We start from the raw sequence: 16470 nt of genomic DNA, 5'->3' as shown, positions 1-16470 counted from the left end.
CACCCCGGCCCGGCCCCGTCCGCAGCACTGAGCGCCGAGCCGGTTCGGGCTCCTCACCTAGCTTCGACAGGGACTCCTCCAGCTTCTGGATCTGGTTCTCCAAGAAGAGCATCGCCACCGCGAAGGCCACCACCGCCAGCAGCTGCAACTTGGGCGGCATCATAATCCTGAGGAGCCCCATGAAACCCGCCGCTCGGGATCAAGACATACCGCGGGGGGCGGGGAGCGGGGCCCCAGAGGCGAGGGCGACGCCGGGAGGAGCCCCCCGAGCCGGGAGCGCGGCGAGGAGAGCGCGACAAGCCCGAGGAGCACCGCAGCGACCCCCCTGCTCGCCTCTCCGGTCCCCCGCCCCCAGGCGCTAGCACCGACGCCGCCGGCGCCCGCTTCTCCTCGGCCGGCTCGACGGCCGCCCCCTTCCAGAAGCCCGGGCTGCAGACCCTGCGCGCAGCGCCTGCCGGGCTCTCGCCGCCCGCTCGCAGCCTCGCTCCCCGACCTCGGCGCCCGGCTGCCCGCCCGCCTCCCTCTTCCTGCCCGCCCTCCCTCCTGCGCTCTCGCGGCCGCGCGCTCCTCCACCGGCGCTGCGGCTGCGGCTGCGCCGCCCTCGGCCCCGCCCCCGCCGGGCCCCCCCCAGCCCCCGCCGCCACCACGCGCGCGCATCCACGTACGCTGCTCGGCAACCGAGGCCCCGCCCCGCCTCCCGTCCGGTCGTGCTCATTGGCCCTAAGGACCCCCGCTCTTCGCCCGGGGTTCGGTTTACGGTTGGTTTCCTCCGCCACAGGGCTCCATCAAGACCGTATCCGATTGGCTAGGTTTGGAGAAGGAGGTTGGGCTAAAATTGGAGGAGGCGGAGCGTCCTGGCTGCTGGACGAAACGTCGTGAATGGAAGGAAGGATCTGGGGAACAACACCAGTGGGGAGTTTAGGAAAGTGCCTGATTTGGGTAGTCGAAAGCACCGTGCGACTGTCTTTATATTTGATCGCGTCTAAGAGTCCACAGGCCCTAAGTTAACAGCCGTCTCTCCAGCACGAGAGTGTTGGTGGCCACGGCCTCTGGCGGGCTGTCTCGGATCAGGCTCTCGTGTGGACGCCCTCGGCGAGGGGTCCTCAGGGCAGCCGGGACCGCCGAGAGCAGGGGGCGATGGCGGCTGAGGCGGGCGGAGTGTTTGGTCCGGCGTTCGGCCTGCGGATGCTGTTGGCCACCGCGCTGCAGGCGGTGAGTGTACATCCCCTGGGCGGCTGCCCCGGGACGGGGAAGGGGGAACGCTCGGTCCCGTGTGGGATTCCCACTGGAGAAGGATGGCGAGCGGGATTCCGTTAGGGACTGCGCTGCGAGTGCGACGTGGCGTAGTCCGTTGGCGGATGCTGGTCCCGGCTTTGGTTTGCTCAGCCACCGCCTTCTGATTTCACACTGTCCTGGAGACTCCTCTCACAGCACTCCTCCATCACACGGGGAAGCAGAAGCCGCCAGGGACTCCCGTTACCGGAGGACGCGCCCACAGGGGGAAGCCCGGGAGCGTTTGGTCCAGTTGCAGAATAGATGAGTTCATCTTGGAAAGGAGGAGGCCTGATTGTCACTATATTTGCTGTTCATTCACGAAGTCAGACTTATTAACGCCTCACTGTTTACCTTGTTTGTGTTCCTGTGAATTTTAGTGCGGGGAACTTTTAGTTTGTTAACTCAGCTTTACTTCCTCGGGAGTTCTGAAATCTGGTTGAATTGCTGTATCCAGGATTGGGGAGGAGTTAGGGACTGTGTAACGCCCCGCTTTTCTTTCATTGAGAAGTGTGAAACTCGCCTGTCTGTGCTTTTACTCCCTGGCTGGTGTATTCTTCATTTGCCCAACATTCCAATGCAGTACTAATGCTTTTGTTTTGACTTTTGATGCTGTAGAAATGACTGGAACATCCCTCCCTAAACTTTGTACTCTTCCCATAATTTTTTAAAACTCCCTTCGTGTTCTCATCTGCTGATGATTGAGCTTCCTGCTGACGTGGCTGGGAAGGCTGCAGAACTTGTCCCACGGTCTCTGGTCCCTGCCACCTGCTTGGGAGACCCAGATGGAGTCCCTGGCTTCCATCGGGTCCAGACCTATTCTGTTTCAGCCATGTAAGAGACAAACCAGCAAATGGAGGAATCAATCAGTCTTTCCCTTTCTCTTTCAAAGGTCACTCCAAAAAGGGAATAAGAAAGTGAAATTGAAAGATGTGTATTTTGATACAGAGGATTAAACGTATGCGTAGCTTTTTCATAATAAGCATTTCCATTACCTTTCTGAAGTGTCCTCATACATCTTCTGTCCCGTGTTCATCAGAGCTAGTCACAAGACCCAGCCGTGTTTTAGGGTAGAGAAAGTTGCTTTGCTAAGAGTGGTGTCTACCAGAAGAGGAGGAATTTATGGTTATGAACCAGTGAGTATCCACAGAAACTTGTGTCATCTTTGACTTCTTTTCCTTACAAGTTCATGTCCAGGCACTTATCACATTTGATTGACTCTATCTGCTTAATATTGTTCAGGTCCCCCACTGACTGCTGATCCCTCCTGCAGGCCACCATATCTGTCAAGTAGCAGCCTGCTGCTTCCCCTACAGTCAACAGAAACGGTTGGCTTTGCCAGCTTCTCAGTCGCACCAGCCGGAAATCTCTTTCCTCTCACTCTGGATCCAATTAGTAACTCCTTAAAAATAAAAAACAAACTCCTATTTCCATTGATAATACTTCTGTTCCAGCCCTATCTTTGCTTATCTGGAAATACCATGAGAGTTTCCCTGATTTCCAGTCTACACAGCACATCCGAAGTGTTTTATTTTTTTTCCGATCTGTCTAAAAGCCAGAGAGACAAAGATCCTCCATCCTCCAGTTCACTCCCCAAATGCCCACCCAGGGCAGGGCAGGGCAGGGCAGGGCAGGGCAGGGCAGGATGGACTAGGCCAAACTCCAGGAACCAGAAACTACATCTGGCTCTCCCACCTGAGTGGGCAAGGACTCAGGTAGTTGAGCCTCTCCAGAAGCTGAAATGGAGTCAGGACATGAGCCCACACATACCAGTACAGGAATGGGGCAGCCCAGGGCACTGCGCCAGACACCCAACCCCCACCGCACAATCTGTCATGAATAAAACTAAGCAACAACTCCCGGTTTCCAAAGTAACATCTATCCTTTTAACATTTCTTTAATGAATTACATGTTTGTCTCCCCAGGCTGATTTCCCACTAGTTGTCTGCATTGATTAAGAAAAAGGGAGAAGCAGGGCCATTTGTTTTCATTTATTTCAAATACTATTCTGTGCTTCTCCATGTGTTTGAACTTGGAGCTATCATACCTAGAAGCTGCTTCCCAGCTCACTGCAAAACCTTATTCTCTCACACTTCAGTTCTCAGCTGAGGAAATGTTTCCCCCAGAATGTCTCCCTGGAGCTGAGATCTGTTCGCAGTCTTGCTGTGTGGCTGCAGTGCTGATCAATGGTTCTCCTAGGTGCTTTTCAGGGTTTTCATCCCATAATTTCTTGATACTTGACATTTTCCCACTTTTCTGGATCCCCACAAGGAAGGACCACTTAGTTGTTCCTGTTCACTGTTTTATCTCTATTATGCATGTAGAGCAGTACACATAGAAGTAATGTTTAATGAATGAGAGAAGCCACAAGCCAGATGTTTGAAAACAAAATATCAGAACTTACCAGTGTTCTACTCCAGTTCGCTTTGTAGAACTCTGTTACCCATGATCCCACCTGCAGGCATGTATAAGAATTGTGGGATGAGGAGAGGTTACAAGACAGCTGGTTCAGACTGTCTTCAACCTAATTCAACCATTTCCCGGTAACTATGGACAGTAATCAACCTGTCTGTTCTTTCTTATAAGTCTGACCCCCAAAAGTGAGGCATCCTAATTTACTCACAGAAAGCCATCAAATAAAACTCTGGACTGTCCATCACAGTCACACTATTCTAAAAAATTCTCAGACAGCCTTCCTCTCCACAAGTTCACTCTGCCTGTCAGACTCATACTTAGAAAACTGAACTTCAGGGAAGTCTGTCTTTGACTTTTAATTCTTATAACTGGCTAGTTTACTGAGGCGACTTAGTTTACTTTTTTTTTTTTTAAGATTAATTTATTTTTATTGCAAAGTCAGATATACAGAGAGGAGGAGAGACAGAAAGGAAGATCTTCCTTCCGATGTTTCACTCCCCCAGTGGCCGCAATGGCTGGAGCTGAGCCAATCCGAAGCCAGGAGCTTTTTCCAGATCTCCCACATGGGTGCAGGGTCACAAGGCTTTGGGCAGTCCTCGACTGATTTTCCAGGCCACAAGCAGGGAGCTGGATGGAAAGCAGGGCTGCTGGGATTAGAACCAGCACCCATTTGAGATCCCAGAGCATTCAAGGTGAAGACTTTAACCATTACGCTATCGTGCTGGGCCCAAATTAATTTACTTGTTTTAAACTCAGTTTCCCCTTTATGTGATTTAAAGTGCTTAATTATAAAAAGTCTATTTCCCATTCATTTCCAGATTTGGAAAGTCGGGTAAAACTTCTCCCTCATTTGTTCTGTTCTAATTTTTTTTTAAAAGATGTATTTATTTGTTTGGGAATGGCAGAGTTACAGAAAGAAGGAGATGCAGAAGAAAGATCTTCTGTCCACCCGTTTACTCCCCGAGTGGCCACAGTGGTCAGGCCTGAACTAACCCAAAGCCGGGAGCTTCTACTGGGTCTCCCAAATGGATGCCTGCTTTCCCAGATCACAAGTAGGGAGCTGAATGGGAAGTGGAACAGCCAGGACATTAACTGGCACCCATATGGGTCCCAGCATGTGCAAGGCGAGGATTTAGCCACTGAGCCATAGCATTGGGCCCTGTGTCCTAGCTTGTATCATAGACCCACCTGCCATCTCATCCAAATCATTCCCTGTGTCTGTGTGCCCTCTTCACTCCTCCTGCCCCCTTGCCAATAAGAAGGCAGCCAAAGGAAACACACAGATCATTTTTCTTATATCGTCATGCAGCAACGAGAAGTCTTCAAAAACGTTCAGACATGACTCATAAAAGAGAAAGGATGTCCTGAACAATTCACTGCTGTAAAACTATGTTAGCTTCTCTAAGGTTTCTTTTCTATCTTGTTCTTCTCTAATAACCAGGGACTAATAAAGCAGCAAAAATGGAGTATCTTGAATTCTTGAAAAACAAAATTATTAATAAAATTGCATTGCACAACCAAAAGAGACAAAAACACCAAATTGAGTAAGTAATTGGCAATAATTTGGTGAAAATTAACCAAATCTTTGGAAACTGACATGAATAAAGAGGGTGAAGGAACAATTGTAATTTCTTGTTGCCTTGAGGGCGAGTTACTGCTATGGATAGAAGACAACACTATCACCAGATGTAGCTTGTACTTTGTTAACTTACCTCTCTGCGTCCCTGACAGTTTAAGTTTTTACCTCTATTCCTCTGAATAACTATAATTTCAAGTAAATGACAATGCACAGTTATCAACATTTCAATGAGATGACAACCGGGAGGATATAAAGTGACTTGATCCAAAAATACATTCTGAATATTCCTAAGCATTAGAAAAATGATATTTTTAGTATGGCCTAAGGGAGCTGTTTCCTCAAGTGCCTCAGAACTAAATGGTAGTCCTTCATTCAGGTCATGCATAATATTTCCATTCAGAAAGGTATATACTTAAAGTGATATGGTTAATTATATATCTTTGATGGCTTAGCCCACCCTCCATGCCCCGTTACTCATAGATTAACTTTCTGATGGATTAGTGGGGTATAAAATTATATAGCAATGTTTTCATCACTTTTGTCTTTTATTAATATAAAGAGAACAAATATGTTTTCCATATGTACAATTTTAAGAACATAATTATACTTCCTTCCTACCCTCTCTCCACCTCCTATTTTCTTAATTTTTACAGTGATTTAATTACAATTTTCTCAAATTGCAAACTTAGCCCTTTACAAAATACAGAATTCAACAAGCACTAAAGTAGAAAAATCACTGTTCTCAAGAATACAGACTATAAACAATGATCAAATGTCAAAGTCTCTGTTTCACTCGTTTACATGAGGTTTTTTTTTGCTTTGTATATTTGTGTCACCCTTAATGATATATAGGATAATGTATGTTACAGATGCTGTGACATAATAATAGTGATACTGGTTAAGGGTTGTCTTATTGCATGTCCTGTTGTAACAGAACACACCTGGTTCTCAATAATTAAAGAAAAAGTGTTTATTTTGCCTTATATTCTGGACATTAGGGATTCTTAATTGCTTCAGTTTGTGGTGGAAAGCAGAAGGCTAAATGGACACTTGGGAAATAGAAAAAGGGAGTGAACTACCATGATTATTAAGGAATTCGCCATTACCAGAAGAAAGGCGTACATCATGCTCTGAGGGATGTGCCCATGACCGGAGCACTCTTGGCTAGAGCCGACCTCTCACCGCTCCCTGCTGCTTAGAGGAATCAACCTAAGTTTGGTGAGGACAAGTCATATTCAGACCATAGCAGGGGATTTGGAAGGCAGGTCACGATTAGGGCCTTCATGCTGCTATTGGTTGCTGCATAGTCTGAAACAAATTACCTGGACCTTCCTAAACTTTTTTTCTTCCCTTTAAAATGGGGATAGTAATACCTATTGTAGAAGGTGGTTGAGATTAAATGCAATACAAATGGGAAATGCTCAGCAAATTGTTGCTTTGGAAAAGTGTGCTGTAATGATCATCTTTCTGATAACTCGTTTTCCTGAAGTATGTTCTACAAACCTGTCTTCTTTGTCTAATATTTGAAATCTGTTCGAAATTATGTGGTAAACCTGTTTCCTGAGTAAAGAACAGGATGGGACAACTAATGCATATGTGTGATAAAATAGATAGTTGTTACACTATTCTACAACACAGGTAATCGTTTCCCTGCCAACATCCCTCATCTACAAGGAAGTCATTATTGCTAGAAAAACAATACAATGAGAAAGGGGAAAAGGAGCAAGTCAAATGGTTACCCCCAATCATGACCTTATCTTTAGAATGTTTTTTTTTCTTACAAGTATTGTGAAATTTGTGTTTGGCCTTAATGTGCAAATTTAAGTGGTTGGCACTTTTTGAGACATCAGAAAATAACAGATTTAACTTATACTTTTGAACTCTTCTATATTGTTTAGCCTTTGGTAGTTATCTTAACATGCTTTTAAAAATATTCTGATATTTTCAAATCTATACAAATGTAAGAATAGCTGGAAAAATTTGATTTCTTAAACTTAAAATATCTGTATTTCCCCACTTGGCCATGTCTGGTACAATACTTTCAGCATTTACATAGGTTTTATCCATTTTTTTAGTGTATTTTCACAGTGAAAGGTGAGAATAGGACTGACATTTCTTAAATCTCTGCTGTGTACCAGGCAGGATTTTAGATGCTTTCTATACAGTTTCCTCTTTAATTCTCAGAACTGTGAAATATGTGATGACTTTTCCCTGTTCAGAATTTCCAAAGTAAGGTTGCCCTGTGCCAACATTCAAATCAAGATTCCTTAAAACTTTGAAGTACATGTTTTGCAAATTCATGCCACCTGTCAGTAAGTGCTAGAATAAAACCAGATAGTACACTTGCATGATTATTGGCTATGATAACACTTTCTTAGACTTGTTAGCAGTTCACAGCTTTCAACAAGAATTTACTTTTATTGCATGTATCAGTTGCTATGGTTGCAAAACCTATTACCCTAGAATTTATGGTGCAGAGCAATTGTTCATTGGGCTTTCCAATTCTGTGGTTCAGCAATTATGACATGGAATAGCAGGGATGGCTTGTCTGTTCCATGGTTTCCCCTGCCCTAGCAGGAAGGCTGAGGCTTGAAATCTGAAGGGTTTTTATTATCATGTCTAGTGGTTGATGCTTGGTTGTCAGAAGGGAGTGTCAGCTGGGCATTACATCTTGTCTTCAGTTGCTGTACATGGGCCTTACATCTTGTTTCCAGTTTAGACTTAATGCTCTGTGGCTAAATTCCAGAATTGATGGTCCCAGGTCGCCCTAGCAGGGTGAAAGCTGTTTCCATTTCATGATGTATTCCAAGGTTTTGGTTTGGTTTGGTTTTTTAACTCTTGATTTGAATAGTCACAGCCTCTGGTGTTAAAGGTGAAGGAACCTCGGCCCCACTTCTCAGTGGAAAACTACCATCACACTTTAAGAACACGTAGGATGCACAAAGTCATAAGGTTGTGGGAAACTCTGACAGAGAGGCAGGACACACAAGGCTCTCAACCTGAACAATAATAGCATGATACTTTTCACTGATGGACTTAAAGGAGAGTTGTTCCAGATTCTGGGTCCTGAGTAAGGCATGAGTTAAGACTAAATAGTTGGGGCCCCGGCATGGTGGCGCAAGTGGTTAAGGTCCTCACCTTGCACGCCCGGGATCCCATGTGGGCGCCGGTTCTAATCCTGGCAGCCCCACTTCCCTTCCAGCTCCCTGCCTGTGGCCTGGGAAAGCAGTCAAGGACGGCCCAAAGCTTTGGGACCCTGCACCCGTGTGGGAGACCCGGAAGAGGCTCCTGGCTTCGGATTGGCATAGCATCGACCGTTGCGGCTCACTTGGAGAGTGAATCATCGGACAGAAGATCTTCCTCTCTGTCTCTCCTCTCTGTATATCCGCCTTTCCAATAAAAAAATAATAAAAATAAATATTTTTAAAAAAAGACTAAATAGTTTGTCCAAGAGTCACACATATTTTAAGTGGTTGGCCTTTTATTTAAAACCAGAAATTTGATCTCTGTACTTCTGTCATTCCTTACTCCATCATATTTTCTACCCTTCCCTAGCTAGATGTGACTGCAGATAATTCAGCTCCTGTGAGCACAGGGACTCTAACAAGTGCTATTCTTAAAATCTAATGGGAATTAATTTTTCTTATAAGGAAATTCCTTTTAATAACTTGAGTGTTTAGTGAAGGATGTAACATACATACTTATTTTTTTGTTAATCCACAAAGATGTCAAGCTTTTAAGAGAAAAGCCTGTAGGGAAAGTTGAAGAAAACAAGGCTTATGAATCGTTACAGCTTGTCTCCAAGTGAAGTATTTTAGTTGCTCATATCCCAGTATAAACCCTGTTTTCTCTTTTTATGGATGCTTTGTAATAAATGTAAATATAGAGTTATGTTTTTTTTACTTTCAGATCTCTACTTTGGGGGCAGAATTTTCATCGGAGGCATGCAGAGAATTAGGCTTCTCTAGCAACTTGCTCTGCAGCTCCTGTGATCTTCTTGGGCAGTTCAACCTACTGCAGCTGGATCCTGATTGCAGAGGATGCTGCCAAGAAGAAGCACAATTTGAAACTAAAAAGGTACTGTTTTCTGCATGTCTTGCATGAGATGATTTAGCTGAGGTAATATAAAATATAAATTACTTAACCAATGTAATTACTGTATAAAGAAGTCTCTCACTTTTATATTTTTAGTGAAGCCAACCCTTTTCCTCTTCTCCCATTAGAGTAATCAAAACAACTCAGAAGGTTGAGTTGCATTGTGCAATGAGATCCCATTCCACCATGGTTTTCAAGCAAAGATGAACTTCACAATTGCTGTTAGCACGCTTGGAGTCTGTAGCTCCAGGCCACTAGTCTTCATTAGCTGGCCATATGAAATCAAGAGTAAGGAATTAGGAAATTTTGTTTGTTTCTAAGAGTAAGCCAGTGTTATGAAAATTTGAGATGAAATTGAAGTACATAACACCTGGTACATAATTATAGACAATTACTTTTGATCTAAATTTGGTTTTAAAAGAATATGAACTGGTACAATTAATTTACACATAGTAAATCCAGGTACCTGCTTAGCCTGTAACACCTGGAAACAGCCTCACATAAACAGTCCTAACTCTCCAATAAAATCATCTTTGTTTTGAACCCACTGATTAAATGAGCAGCAAATTTTCTGTTTTTAAATCTTTTCATCAAAATGTTAAAATAAAGGATTAACTAATAACCAAATGTAATGACTCACAAGGAATAAAATCAATACTGTAAGGTGAATTCCTAATAATTTTCCATCGAAATTCTCAACAACAGCAAAAATGTTTGTGTTTGATGAGAGTAACAAGCAGGAGCATTGCCATGGTGGAGAATCCTTGGTGAGGCGTTCTTGGATATTTTTCTTCAGTAACTTTTGCTAGCATTTTCAAAATACTTTGATAATAGGATGTTGTTATTCTTTCTCCAAAAAGTTAACAAGGAAAATGCCTTAAACACCCCAAAAAGCCTGTTGTCCTGACTTTTTGCTCTTGAACACTCAACATTTGTTTTGACGGTCCATTTCTACCTCTTAGTAGCCATTGCTTTGGCTGTGCCTTGTCTTCAGGATCATACACATAGAGCCAGGTTTCGTGTCATTATAGTTCTCTCTTGATCTCACATGCTTAAACTTTCTATGCTGCTTTCTTTAGCTGATTTGGCATAATAATTTGGGCACCAACAGAGCAGAAAAACATGTTCCACTTTTTTTAGTCAGAATTTGTAAATTGGGCCATTTGTGATTAGTTGAGTTTTGTTTCAGCTGTTAATCATTAGTCCTCTTCAATCAAGGCATGAGCAAGATTAATTTTGTTTCCTTACAAATTGATACAGATGGTCTGCCGCTGTGGGCATGATCTTCAACATTGGCTTCTCCCTTCTTAAAATGAGCTATTTGCAAGCTGCTGATTGCCTTAGGACATTATCTCCATAAATTTCCTTTAAAGCATCAGTGATTTCACCATTCTTTTATCCAGGCTTCACTATAACTTTGACGTTTTTGCTTCAGTTTTAGTGTTATTATCAGTGTTATTCTAATAAGGGACTGTTTTAAGACTCATGTCTTAACCTTCTTAATTCCCCAAACTAAATCCTGTTCAAACAAGTTAGCAAAAATGTATTTTGTTGTAAATAAAAACTGAAATCCATGCATACTTTTTTATAGTATGCATGTTCCCTGAACTTCTGCAGCAAAAACACTCTTTTCTGAATCACTCAAATTTAAGGCTTAATTTGAAATCATAGCTATACTTAGTCTTCATCTAATAAAAATTAAAAATCTGCTATAGACAAATGTCTTATATAAAATATGAACAATTAAAGATGACTGTAAATCATTAAGAAGTTCTTTGGAAGGTAAAGTTGTAATTTAAAAATGTTTTACTCATTTTCATGTACTAAAGAAATGTTACTAAAACATTAATTTTGGTACTGGCCAATTAATACTTACAAACTTTATAGGGCAATTCAAGATAAAGCTAATCATTTAATAATTGTTATTCATTTAACAGGCTTTTTTAAAGATTTATTTTATGTATTTTAAAGAGCAACAGGGAGTGCCCAGCATGGTGGCCTATCAGGTAAAGTACTTGCCTTGCACACACCAGGCTTCTATATGGGTGCCGGTTCTAATCCCCGCAGCCCCACTTCCCATCCAGCTCCCTGCCTGGGGCCTGGGGCCTGGGAAAGCAGTTGAGGACAGCCTAGGACCTTGGGACCCCACACCTGCATAGGAGACCCCAAGGAGGATCTGGGATACTGGTTTCAGATCGGCACAGCTTTGGCCGTTGTGGCCACTTGGGGAGTGAATCAACGGATGGAGGATGTTCCTCTCTGTCTCTCCTCTTCTCTGTATATCTGCCCTTCCAGTGAAAATAAATAAATCTTAAATTTAAAAAAAAGTAACAAGGAAAGGGTTCCCTCCCTAAATGGCTGCAATGGTCAGGCTGCACAGACTAAAGCCAGAAGCTAGGAACTCCATTTTGGTCTCTCACATGGATTGCAAGACATTTTGAGTCATCTTCCTTTGCCTTCCAGGTACAATAGCACAAAGAAAGCAAAACAGAATATGAACCAGCACTCTGATACTTGATGCCAGCATTGAAAATAGCAGCTTAACTCACTATGCCACAATGCTATATCATGACCACAGTCTTAATAAATATCTTTTTCAAAGGGCACATGACCATCAGATTAAAATGATTTTGAACTTACATTTTCTAAGATTATACATAATGTTTCAGTGACTTGGGTTTTTTCTCTCATTGTTTTATGTTCATTCCAATTTTGTGAACTTAAACTTGCTATGGCAGTTACATAATTTTTTCTGATTTCTTCATTCATGTAAACTTCCATTATAGATCATAATAAAAATAAGCCAACTTATTTTTTATGCACATTTATTTTTGATGATGTTTACATAGTTGAGAAGGATGTATGCCATGTGGACCACTAATAAGGGTAGGAAGGGTCAAGGTATGGGAGAAAGTATAAGAGACAACATTTTCCATTTTTCTTTTTCTTCCTGCATCAGGGAAAATAAGGGGAGACAGCTACTATGAGCAGCCTAACCACATAAGTACCTAGGAGACAGCCACTTGATATTGTCTGTCCTAGGATCCCTGATATGGAGCATGTTCCAAGGGTACTGTTTAAGAGGTTTTGATAGTTCTGAGATGCTGTTGATTTTGTTGCTCCAAGGTTAAGAAAACCCTTCCAAGGTCTATTGGCTGACGTAGTCACCCTTAGAGTCTCCACTTACCAAGATCCTTGCTGTTGAAGCTTAACTGGGAGAATTGTTCAATTTGTTCTGCCCTCCTTCCTCTGCCACGTTACTGGAAGCCCTCTGCATTCTGTTCGGCTCTTATACATGCCCCTGGATGCTGCATCCTAGCTCAACCTGACTGACCCCACTATCCAGCCCACACTCATGCTGGCGGGTGTTGCTGCCTGTCCAGCCAGGCCAGCCCCATCATGCTCACCAGTGGAGCTGCACCCCAACAGAGGCATGCCTGCAGTTTCCCTACAGGACCCACTCCCAGCCCAGAAGCTTGCTCCTTCCATGTGGTACTATAGTCTAGCCTGACAGGACTTGTCCCCAGTCTCAGCACTTGCTATTTGGTGGCAGTGTCAAAGCCCAACAAGCCTATGCTTAACCTGGCTCAGGTATGCACCAGCAGATACAGTGCCTATTGCAGCCTGGCTGTGCCCCCAGCCCAGCTCACATGCAGGCCAACAGGTGTTACACCCCTGCCCAGTATGGTTTGCCCCAAGTCCCAGCTCTCAAGCTCACTAGTAGAAGTAGTAGTCCAGCAGGGCAGTTCCCACAACCCTCTCCCTCAGTTTTTACATATGCTGGTTGGTGCTGTGTCCCAATCTGACATAGCCCACCTCACTTCAGGATTCACTGGAAGGTGCTGCAGTCTGTCTGCACCTAGCCTGCCCCCATTTCTAGCTTATGTTGGTGGGTGCTGCAGCCTAGCCTAGCTCAGCCAGCACCCAATCCCAGCCCTAATGTGAACTTGCTAGTGCTGCAGCCCAAGCAAGCTTGTCCTACACTCCGTCCTGGTTCTTGGATCTGTCAATGGGTGTTGCAAACTGGCCCAGTCCTCCTTGCCCTAGACCTGACCCTCACATATACCAGTGGGTACCGTAAACTGGGCTGGTCTGAGCTGCTCACAGTCTCAGTTCTCCACTCACCAGCAGGGACTGCATCCTGACAGGAGTTTCCCAAGTTCCTCTAACAGGTCACCTCCCCATCACAAATCTCTCACACACCAGTGGGTGTTTTGCTCAGCCTGATTTGGCCTCCCCCCTCTCATGGCATTTACTGGCAGATATAGCAGACTTGACCGTCTGGCCAACACCCATTCTGGTACTTAATTTGGATGTTACAGTCCAGCCCTGCCTGGCCCACCCCCAGACCTAGCTCTGCTGTGATTCACTGAGTGCCAAGACCTAGCCCAGCCTCTCCTACCCCTGTCGATGCTGGAGCCTAGCCTAGTTTGGCATACCTCAGACCCAATCCACACCCATGCCAAGAGATGCTGCAACCATGTCCAGCCCAGTGTAGCTCCCCCAGTGGTAACCACATCCCAGCAGGTGTGTCATCTTAGCTCCTCAACGAGGCCTCACCCAGCCACAAATCTTGCACGTGCTAGTGGTTTCTCTGACTCAGTCCAGAATACCTGATACCCCATCTTGGCCTTTGCCATCAGATGCTACCCAGCCCACCACCAGTGGTGCTGCAGCCTAGCTCTACCCAGTCTGCCCCCATCCCTGGCTCTCATGCAAATAAACAGATACAGAAGTCCAACTTGGCATGGCTCACACCCCATCCTGGCTATCATGCATGTCAGCGTGTACCACAACTTGAGCTGGCCATGCCCTGTCCATTTCCCCCCACCACCCCTAGCCAGCCCACACACCTACCAACAATTACAGCAGCCCTGTCAAATCTAGCCCACACCCAGCCCCAACTCTCATGCTCACCAACAGAGGCTACAGCCTAGTAGGGGAGTTCCCGAAGTTCCCCCACCAGACTTGTTCCCAGACCTTGATCTCACATGTGACAGTGGATGCTAGGGTCCTTTTCAGCATAGCGTTCCTCCTCAGTCTTGCCTTTATGCTTGCTGGTGGGTGCTGCATCCCTGTTTGTCCCCACACTCAATTCTTGGGTACACCTGCAGATGCTGCAGCTTGGGCCAACCCGGCCTACCCTGAACCCCAGTTCCCATGCGTGTTGGTGAGTTCCATGGTCATGCCTAGCTCAGCCATCCCCACTCCCAGCTCTCATACAAACCAGTAGGTATTGCAGTTACACAGGGATGAGCGGACAGATTCTCCTCAGAATCTGTCCCCAGACCTAATTCTCTCACATACTGGTTAGTGTCATGACCCTGCTTAACATGGCCCCGTGCCCTGACAGTCATTGCAGATTCTATGGCCTAGTCCTGCCATGTTGGCCCCCCAGCCCTGACTTTCCTGTCCACCACTGAGCTGTGATTGATGCAAGCTAGCCCAGCCCAGGTCTCCCACATGGCCAGGTGTCCTGGTCTGGTCTCACCCAGACATGTCTTCCAGCTTCCCCACTCCAAACCACCCAATTTCAGCCCCCTTGTTTACCTGCAATTGCAGTGGCCCAGTCTATAAAAGTCCCCAAGAAGTCATTCCTCACCTCAGTGATCCCCTCTCCCATACATCCCCAAACTTCCCCTCCTAGGACAATTCACAGCTGTCATGTCTACAGCTGAATCAGCAGTAGGCCCCGGGCCTGGCCTGATCTTCCAGCAAGTAACATAGTGCCAAAATAAAGCCAATTTAAAGAGCTGGTGTTTAGCTTGCAGCCTGCTTCACAGTACCTGGGTTCAACTCTCATCCCTGATCCACAATTCTAGCTTCCTGCTAGTTCAGACTATGGAAGGCAATGGTGATAGCTTAGGTAGTAAGAGTCTTGTCCCTTACCTGGGAGTCCAAAATTGTGTTTCTACATGACAGCTTTGGCCAACTATTGCAAGCAAATGGAATATGCCTCTCTCAGCCTTTCTGCCTCTCAAATACGTAAAACTGGGTTTTTTTTTTTAAGATTTTAAAAATGTTCCTATCTTAATGCAGATGATTCTTTCAAACTTTATTTAAAAACATTCATATTTCTCCCTGTTTTCATGCCTCTATTTCTTTAGCTGATATGTATTCTTTTTTAAGACTTGTATCACAAAGATCCTTGTAGTTCCAATGATTTCTTTTTCTTCCTACAAAATATTTAATTAGTTCCAGCACTTTCATTCTCTGTTTATACTTACCTCACTTCTGAACTATTGTTCTGAAGGTCAAGTTAGTCATCAAATCAGAGCACCTTCTGTAGGTCAGAATCTACTTAACTGAGTTACTCATCTGTGTGAACCGATAAACAGATTATTTTGAACTTTATTTACTATTCATTCATTCTGGATGAAATCAGTAAGATCGTTAAAGTAATGCTTGAGACAGACTGTCCAGATTCAGATCCTGTCTGCTACTTGACTGGTATTCTTGGACCAAGCACTTGATCAATCTATTTCCCCATCCACAAATTAAGGATAGCAGGAGTTTCTGTCTCAGAGGGTGTTTACGAGGATTTCATGAGTCTGTTTGCATGTATACTGATTAAAATTGTGTCTTATAGCCAAACTAGGTAAATATTTCCAGTTGTAATGACAATGGTAGTAACCTCTGGTTTGCTACTGAAAAAAAAAAGACAAAACAAGGGGTATTTGGAGAACTTAGAAAGTACCATAGAGCTCACTATTGGCCAAGTAAGCTAAGAGAAAATAAATACAAGACAATACGAACTGTTGAATATAATAGTATAAAAATTTCCCATTTACAATTATTTGCGTGAAACAAAATGCAGAAATAAATTATGTCGAATGTACTCCGAGATGTCAAATGTTTAAGTTTACCAAATGATACATATTAATAAAGAAGAATCTGTAAATTTGAACTTGTGATGGATTATATTCGAAGACAAAAGTTTGTTACTAGAAGAATGTCAAGACCATGGCTGAAGTAGAACTCAATTTTCTTAGGACAAGCCTGTTGTGAAAACTGAAAGGCCCTTATTAAAAATGGAATACAGTACATGTTGATGTAAAACCTGGATTGAGATTAAGGCTTTGATCCCAATTTACTTCATTACCTGCTGC

The 16470-nt window shown here is 44.2% G+C and overlaps 2 protein-coding genes across 3 annotated transcripts in view; one reads left to right on the top strand and one right to left on the bottom strand.

Annotated features, from left to right (window-relative positions):
* HS2ST1 (heparan sulfate 2-O-sulfotransferase 1) overlaps positions 1-588 on the bottom strand; it is a 158622-nt gene extending 158034 nt beyond the window's left edge. Inside the window, exon 1 of one of the 2 annotated variants that reach the window (XM_040987393.1) lies at positions 58-588. In XM_040987393.1, coding sequence (XP_040843327.1) covers positions 58-181 — 124 coding nt within the window. In that variant the 5' untranslated portion in view covers positions 182-588. The remainder of the gene's footprint in view (positions 1-57) is intronic. The other variant, XM_040987394.1, reaches the window with a different exon arrangement.
* A 293-nt stretch (positions 589-881) lies between these two features.
* Positions 882-16470, top strand: part of SELENOF (selenoprotein F) — a 32996-nt gene continuing 17407 nt past the window's right edge. The window contains exons 1-2 of the mRNA XM_040987392.1: positions 882-1212; positions 9176-9343. Coding sequence (XP_040843326.1) covers positions 1138-1212; positions 9176-9343 — 243 coding nt within the window. The 5' untranslated portion in view covers positions 882-1137. The remainder of the gene's footprint in view (positions 1213-9175; positions 9344-16470) is intronic.

This window comes from Ochotona curzoniae, unplaced genomic scaffold (assembly GCF_017591425.1).
Source record: "Ochotona curzoniae isolate NIBS_2020 unplaced genomic scaffold, NIBS_Ocur_1.0 contig_4612, whole genome shotgun sequence".
Lineage (NCBI taxonomy): Eukaryota > Metazoa > Chordata > Mammalia > Lagomorpha > Ochotonidae > Ochotona > Ochotona curzoniae.
The sequence above is the reverse complement of the archived record's forward strand: the minus strand, read 5'-3'. Positions and strand labels throughout refer to the sequence as shown.